The sequence below is a fragment of the Osmerus mordax genome, chromosome 7, assembly GCF_038355195.1.
Source record: "Osmerus mordax isolate fOsmMor3 chromosome 7, fOsmMor3.pri, whole genome shotgun sequence".
In the NCBI taxonomy this organism is placed as follows: domain Eukaryota; kingdom Metazoa; phylum Chordata; class Actinopteri; order Osmeriformes; family Osmeridae; genus Osmerus; species Osmerus mordax.
Window position 1 is genome coordinate 9961195 of NC_090056.1, and position 8413 is coordinate 9969607.

The 8413-nt window shown below is 43.8% G+C and overlaps 1 protein-coding gene across 4 annotated transcripts in view; it reads right to left on the reverse strand.

Moving 5' to 3' along the window:
• znf512b (zinc finger protein 512B) overlaps positions 1-5141 on the reverse strand; it is a 27792-nt gene extending 22651 nt beyond the window's left edge. For 2 of the 4 annotated variants that reach the window (XM_067240264.1, XM_067240260.1), the window contains exons 1-3: positions 5047-5141; positions 4433-4647; positions 2818-2949 (exon numbers count right to left, since the gene is read on the reverse strand). In XM_067240264.1, the coding sequence (XP_067096365.1) occupies positions 2818-2947 (130 nt within the window). In that variant the 5' untranslated portion in view covers positions 2948-2949; positions 4433-4647; positions 5047-5141. Of the gene's footprint in view, positions 1-2817; positions 2950-4432; positions 4648-4724; positions 4781-5046 lie in introns of those variants that run through there. The other 2 variants (XM_067240262.1, XM_067240263.1) reach the window with 2 other exon arrangements.
• Between the last annotated feature and the right edge of the window lie 3272 nt (positions 5142-8413).

An 8413-nucleotide genomic window follows, 5' to 3' on the forward strand; every position in this document is an offset into this window, starting at 1 on the left:
TGTATCCAGTCCTCTGCATGCTGACATAGACAGGGCCTGCCACATCCCTGGTCCAACACTTCCTCTACGCAGGGAGCGCCAGACGGCCATGCTGTCTTCCTGGGACACTGTGGAGTACTGCACCATTTTACATAGAGCACTCAGCAAATCAACAAAGGTCCCAGCCAAACACTTTATACCCTGCTTTATTACCACAATGCAAGATGGTGGGAGGGGTTTGTGGGTGGACCCGTATTGGTACATCTTTTTAGAAACAACATTCCCAGAAATATGAAACTAGCTCCTGGAATCGGAAATGTAGCTCTGGTGTTGCTATTATTTTAAGAGGCTGAAACCCTTCCATTACCAAACAAACAAATGTATAGGGCATATGCACACACACACACTCCCTCACACACTTACACACACATGCTTATTGACCAAAGCCATTCCTAGTAGCTCTCAAGCCTGGCAGTGAGACAAGCTTAACCACACCACTGTACAGTAAGAAGCCATGCTGCTCTAGTTGTAGCAGGAAGCCCATTCCCAGGCTCTGTTTACACGCATAAGTAAGAAGGAAACAACTGGGACAACAATGGAGTCCATGGAAAGCCCCCCTCTGTTTTCTACTAAGTGCTGTTTGATGATAACTTGATCCTCCACGTCTCAGGAGTGGAGAGAGCAGTCACAGGAGGGAGAGCACAGTCTGAGGGGACAAGGAGAAACTGAGGGGCTTTCCTGCGAGACAGGTGAAAGGAGTGCAGCAGTGTGCAGGCTGGGTGGCAGGTCGTCCCAGCCCCCAGGTGCTGCTGGAAGGATCCAAACTGCCTTGGCCTCAGTCTGAGAGGCAGCAGAGCACCAGGTCCAGACTGAGCTACAGCAACCTCAGGCTGGCTGGGATGAACGCTCTCTAGCATCCCCCTCATGATCACCTTCAAGTAGAACATTGCTGCTGACTAGCTCCTTAATTACGGTACCTGTAAACACTTGTGGAAGATGAGAGGACTATCTTTGGTATATGGTGAAAGCTGAGGTATTCTAGGCTCGCCTGGGAGAGGAGAGCACCAGTGTGCTGCAGAGGGGAACATCAATAGAAATCCAGTTAAGTGTGTAATGAGGGTCTATGGATCCATTAATCTCCTGACACCTGCTTAACCCTTCAGTTGCACCTCCGTCCTGAGGGGGGGGGGGGGGGGGGGGTTGAGCTGTGAGGGGGTGGGGGGCACAGGTTCACCTGGCACAGCCAGAGCTCTACACTCGAGTGTACACCACTACCTGAGGCATCGTCACACACAGGTTTAAGCGTGCTACATTTTAAGATACATTGAAGACTCCAGGCAGGTTACCCAGTTTAAGGGATGAGAGAGGCCAACTATCTAACCTTGTGATGTCTAGACAGACCCCAGGTGGCCAACTGTAAGGTAAGATGAAGCCAGCCCTCTACCTATAAAAACCAGAATGAGCTAAACACTCAAAAACACGTGCATAAGCACAGACACACATGCACACAATGTACATACATTTATGACCACTTAAAAACCTGCACATAGAGAGAGAGAGAGAGAGAGAGAGAGAGAGAGAGAGAGAGAGAGAGAGAGAGAGAGAGAGAGAGAGCGAGAGAGCAGAGCAGAGCAGAGCAGAGCAGAGCTGAGCCAACCACTCAGTCTTGTAAAAACCCCAGCCAGCCTCCAGCTGTAGGCCTGCAGCAGGACACCAACAACACAGACAGGGCACATGTGTGGATATCACTGGCATTACTCACTCCCGTCAGCTCCAGCCAAATGTGTTGTCTTCCTCCTCCTCCTGACTAGTGTTTCAACCCCTCCCTCCCTCCAACTGTATTCACACTGGCTCTCAGTGCTGGGAGAAAACCAGGGCTGGAGCCCAGTAACAACTTAGCACACTAATTTGAGCCTGACTGATTTATAAGCCACTGTTTAGTGTGTAATAAAGAAGAAATCTATAAAACTGTGGATTCTGACAGCCTGACTAACTGTCAGTCAAATATTGAGTATGTCACTGTTACTATATATCCACCAAAGAATAATTTACTGTGTAGACGAACAAAGTGCATTCTACTGTACATTTAGAGATAAAAGAAATGTTTGAGTGGGCTATAGAAAAGAGTTAACCGCATGAGAAAACCCTCCCCACCACCCCCACACCCTTGCAGTAAGAACTAACAAGAAGCATGAATGCACACACACACACACACAAACAAACAAACAAACAAACAAACACAAAGACAATGGCTACACATCTCCCACCCTACACACCAAGTTGACTATTAACTGGAACATCTAGAGCTGGAATGCGCTGGCGTAAGCATCTTTTAGCAAGCAAAACAACTGGGTCATATTAAAACAGGAAAATGTTCCAAGTCTGCCTTATTTCATAAAAGAAGTCATGATGATAATTTGGTTATTGGATTGGAACAAAAATTCCACTGTGCAGTCTTCACAAACAAAGTATTGTTCTCAATCCATATGGCTTGTTTTATCACTTGAATCTATGCAAATAGTTATTTGTTAGCTTGGGTTTCTCACTTGTGCTGTGGATGAGACATTCTACACCATGTCCCATAATTTCCAGGATCTTAATTTAGCTGTATTGACAACAGTAGTACTACTGTGTATCTAGGCTCTAGGCCTCACAGAGAGGATGCAGAGGAACAAGCATTGTAAAAAGAACTCAGCCAAAGACAAGAACACAAACTTCCACAGTTGTAACAGATCTCTTGTTTCTAACTACTGACATTGTTGCCTCTGTCTTTTATTCCGGTAGTTCTGCACTTCTGTGTGGTTCTCTATGGTCTCACTGTGGTTCTGAGGTACTTACCATGTTTGTTGTTCTCCGGGCCTGCTGTGGTCCTGGCAGCCTCCTGGGGGTGGGCCTGCTTCGGAGGGCGACCCCTGGGCAACCCCCCAGTGGTTAGCTTCCCTAGTCTGGGGCCACTAGGAGTCTCCATGTCTGTAGGTAGGGGGCGGTGGTTCAAGATTACAGATGCATAAGTGTCATTGTGCAACACTGACTCTCAATCAATGACTACACCAACTGTATCCACTGCACCACCAATCCCTGTTTCCAATGCTGTTATAAGTCCCAGCTGCTACAGCAGAGTGGCTGCTTTCAGCCAGGATAGTTGCTTGAGGTTATACCAGTCAACGCAAACACATCATTTTGAGTTGTAATGAGGGTGTGACCTTCACCATGTCTCGTTTAAAAATCAACACGTTCATTTACACACAAACTCTATAGTCCTCCAATTAGAGCGAAGGGGAGTAATTTAATCATAATTGAGAAAGAGTAAGGGAGAGGAAGAGAGTGTGAAAGAGAAAGGGAGGGGACGGGAGAGAACAAGAGTGAGAGAAAAAACTAAATGTCGGTTGAGGCCATTTGCAGTATGCAAGTGACTTTCCCTCACACACTGGCCAAGTCACATGCCGGCTCCAGTCATCAAACTGCATTCTTTACAGGATGGAAAGTCTCTTTACAGCAACATTCCAATGCATCTACCACCACAGTAAGCCCCCTGGGCTCAGGCTATATCCTGGGCCTCCATAAGTAAGTCATGTCTGTGGCATGGGTCTGGCCATCACTCCAGCATGGCAGTTTGGCCTAGTATGGACAGCCTAATGGATTATGGCTGACAATGGCTAATTATGCTAAGTGGGATTGATTACAAGACCATCATGCTTTCTCTTAGCGTACATTCATGTCACTCTGCTAATTAATTACAGTACCGCACAAAGGTTCTTTTATTTGAGGCCTCTCAGGATCTGTTTACATGCAATGATATGCATTGCAATTTGAGTGTTGATGGTTAGATATATAGTTTCACAGATAGCATTAGTATCAAAAAGTGAAATACGTGAATATTGTCAATGATACAATTACAGTGCACAATGTGGAGCTCTCATAGAATATGGTTTATAGATGGTTTATCCCACATACTGTCACTACAGTTTGTCCAGTGTGATCCGTGTGTGAGAGAGCAGAAATGTCTGACACATGCTGACAGAGCTAACTAGTGTTGTCCAGCTGTCCTGTTACTAGATGCAGGTCTTCACATTACTGTTTATTTCTTCATGTATTTCATAAACCCTGTATATTCTACAACTTTTAGCTATATGTCAGAAAATCATAACAGACTGAGTCACCTTTTTAATGGAGGAAAATACTGAGAAAGCTTCGCTATTTCAGGAATGTATCAACTACACACAAAACACCAAAGTGCATGAAAATGAAAGAACACATGACTTGCTGCTCTATACAACCCGATTCAACCTGCACAGTAGCCTACAACCAAAAGCGTCGCCTAACTGCTTTTCGAAATGTGTAAATTGTATAGTTATTGACTTCACTCTTACTGTTACATTGTTGCGTCCCGACTACAATTTTTGTGACTAATACGTTAGACTTGTCTTTTTGACTTCCAGAAGGCCACACCTACCTTGAATATCGGGAGTCACCCTGCACGAGCGGCCGGGTGGCCTGGGTCACCCACGTGGGGGTCAGGCAGTAGGCTTCACCTCGCGCGGTAGGCGACTTTACCGATGTTACATGGCAATCACACCTGCCGTTCGTTCTGCCGTGGCGTGCGGTCAGACTGGGGATTCAAGGCAGACAGACAGTTGTCACGGCCGTTAACCACACGCTGATCCCCCGCTGTGAATCCGAGAGGAGGAAGAGGAGGGTGTGATAAAGAAGAAAATGTAATATTTTATAATCCAGGACAGTTTCACCTTATTCCAAGCCTCCAGTTGCCCCCTCTCCTGTTTTAACACGTATACCCCGAGACACTTCTTCAAGCTCAATCGTCTTGATATAGACTCAAGAAATATCAATAATAGGCAGTAAAAACAGACATGTCTCCGACTCCTTGAAGAAAATATTAGAATACAAGAAGGTTTTATATAGGCAGTGAAGCAAAATGGCGACTTTAATACGAAGGAGGAGTAAAAAAAATCCTTGCGCTGGCTGGAGCTAAAGGGAGGCACAAAAATATGTTTAGTGCAGTAATTTCGACAGCTGCAAGAGAGTTGGTTAGAGTAAAAGGAAACAAACCGGTGGAAAAGGAACGGAAACCTTCAATCTCGGTCGCTTTCCGTGCCGTGTCTGGTTCCTTACCTCGGGATTATTTCGTTTTTTTTTTATACGGATATTATCTTCGCAGCCGTGTACAGTAATACTGTAATGTGTGTTGGGTCATGCGCGTATCCACTCCACCTTTGACAGTTGCAACTACAGTCTTGAGGCAACTTACAAACTCTCGCGTTATTATTATTTTTATCGAGCAAATATTATTAGGGTTTCTGCCTAATAAACCTGATACAAAACCGTTTCATGCGGCTCATCCGACGTAACGGCGTTCGTTCATGACGAAAAGGGTTAGGCTGAAGTCCTGAAATCAACCTTACTAATAATTTAAATCTTATCGTTACATTCGGTCCATTATAATTTCGTTAATGGCAGCTTCAGGTAACACATTTTTACAGAGCATGATACTGCCTAATCGCGCGTGGTTGTCGCCATGGGCATTTTGCCAGCTATCAAAAAAGCGAAACTCCTGGTATTGAGATAGGCTGCAGTATTGCTTTATTCGATCATTACTTGGGCATACTTCATGCATATAATGCTCATCATCCAACTGAATAGATGCCTTTGTGACTATATACTGAGAATTTGCCATGCAATTACTGTGCATTTCAAACACCAAGGTCAAGTATATTAAGTTTGAAAGTTACGCTGTGGAGGCTAGTATAGCCTGTTATTAATCGATTATTATCGCCTTTGATATTATTAGTAATATTGTTATATATAGTGGTGTTAGTAATAATATTATGATGTTTATGAAGATAACAACCATAACAACAATTGCAAAGAAAAACAAATGTGTTGCCTAAAATACTGTCATTGGGATTTTTTTCTTCCTGTCAGCTATAGTTAGTCACAACCACATTTCTACACTAAACACTGTTTAGTATGATATCATTGGATCATAATCACTTAGAGTGGGCTCAGTAAAATCAGTGGGGACCTAAGCTTTGGCTGTTGATTGGTGCCAGTCAGCATGACCTGATATTTCCTATTAGCGGAGATCATACGGAAACAATGATGTCATCAAATGAAGAAGACATTTCTACTTCTATCAGAAGAGGGCAGTGTATGTTCGTTTTATAGCTATTCATACCAAGTGAAGGGTCCACAAGAGTGTCCCGACAACTCCGCTGGTCAGTTTTCATGCTTCATGTCTGGAGTTCTCCTATCTCTAAATGCTAAAACCATTATTTAAATATACATCTGACATTGAAGCCATAAAGATGAACGTTTGCCAAAACGATTCCAGTTTAAACACCAGTGTGTGGTGTTCTTTCTGATTGACTAATAGAATGATAGATTGATTGGTCAATGCTGAATGCTTGCTGTAATTGCAAAGGAATGACAATGACTTCCAGATTCCTCACTACTCTGTGCCAAACCCAGTGTGCAGGCGCTGGTCTTACTTAGCCACTGGAGTGTGCTGTTGTCCCACTGGCTCTTATGCCAGGTGTTCCCTGGAACTGAAATACAATCAGATCATACCATCACATGACTGTGGTATGACATGGTCTCATGGCCTTGTTGGCAGCTGTCCTCAAACTGTTATGATAAAGGTCCCATCTCATTGTGAAAGCTCACGGGAGGATTCATTATGCATTATCCTGTGGACTGAATTGTTTGAATGACAGCTTTACCTTCTGACACCTGCCAGTCCCCTGCAGAGACACTGTCACACCTGAAGTACTGATCCATCTCCCACAAGTCTCCTGGTTGGCGTGTCCTAATGAATGTTCTAGCACCTTCCTGTTTGACAGGGTATTAATGGTTTTATGGAGCCAGCGATGTGCACAGCCCTCTCTATGCTGAGGAGGCAGAAGCTTGTTAAATGGATGGTGAACACTGGCAGGTGAATTGGTCTGATCTCTAATCAGGGGAATGTGAGGCAAAGAAAAGAAGAGAAAGAGATATGGATATGTGCTATTCCTGAGGCCTCCAAACTAGTACAACTTTTTGCCTGGGATTCAAAGAGAGCATGAAAGATAAAAAGAAAGAAAGACAGAAAACCTTGATTAAAATGATTCCCCCTAATTAGTATAAACCACAGTCTTTAACCATCTGCTCAATAGAGAAATGCTCCAGTGATAATAGGAGAGTAACGGCCTGTTGACCAGATCTGTTTACCATGGAAGCATCTCCATGTGATTACAGGTGGAACGCTTGGCGACTCCCTGTAATTGGCTCCCAGGGTGTCAACAAGCCTGTTTGGTATTCACACGCCCAGAGCTGTGACTCAGAGGCTGTGAGTGACAGGTCAGGGCGCAGGTGCAAGCTGGCAGACAGACCAAGCCTGGGTAATGTGTGACATTCTCCTCTTATCTCTCCCTCTGTTCTCTCCCTCAACCCTCGCTCTATCTCCTTCCCTTGTTTCTAGACAACCTTTATGCAATTTTCTTTTTCCATCACCATAGATGCATGATACATGTCATTTTTTATCCCCTAGTGCAACAGAGGGGTGCTTATGGGAATAATGAAGTGAAGATCCTGTTAAGAAAGGAATTCGTAATTGAAGAAAGAAAGAATGAAATAAAAAAGCAAAACAAAAACACGGTGTGCTTTTGTGATTAGAGGTGGCTACTGGGGTGAAACGGTTTTGCTTCAGTCCAACGCTGTGTGTGTCAGGGCTCACTGAGGGCAGAGCTTGAATATACTAGCAGACCAGCTCACCTACTAAACCTTCTACCTCTATCACAGCTGTGGTGGCAGGAAGAAACAGGAATAGAAAATGAGTGTGTTTTTTGGTGTGTGAGGATGCACTTGGTATGCACTTTAATGGTGTCACTGGTGTTACCACAACAGTAGGAAAATGCCTGACACATCCATGTCATTTTATGTATCACAAGTTTATTCATATTCCATAGTTATTTATATCTGTACAACAAGAAGTAAATATTCTTAAAACTAACATAACATATTTGCATAACATATTCAAAACAAACAATACATCCATTATCATCATCATCTGACTGAGTAAACAAAAAATGCAGGTTGGTTCATCTACAGTTTAGTCAAAAGACAGAAAAACACAGTGTTCATTCCAACTAACAGTACTACATATTCCATTCATCCTCCAAAAACTATTTTTCAGTGAATGGAGGGAGGAAGGCAAGACAGAAGAAGGGTCTGTTGGAGAGATGGTGTTAATTTAGCTGAATCAATGTGAAGGATCATTCTTGCAATGCAAACATAATTTGTAGGAACAAAATTCACATGGTACTGAGTGTTGCTTGCTTGATCAAAGGATTTAGGTTGAGGACTCACTGTCATGCTGCAAATCTCATATCTGGTTGGGTTGTCTGTGCGCTGGGATTCACAGTGTCAACCAGGAGTAGGC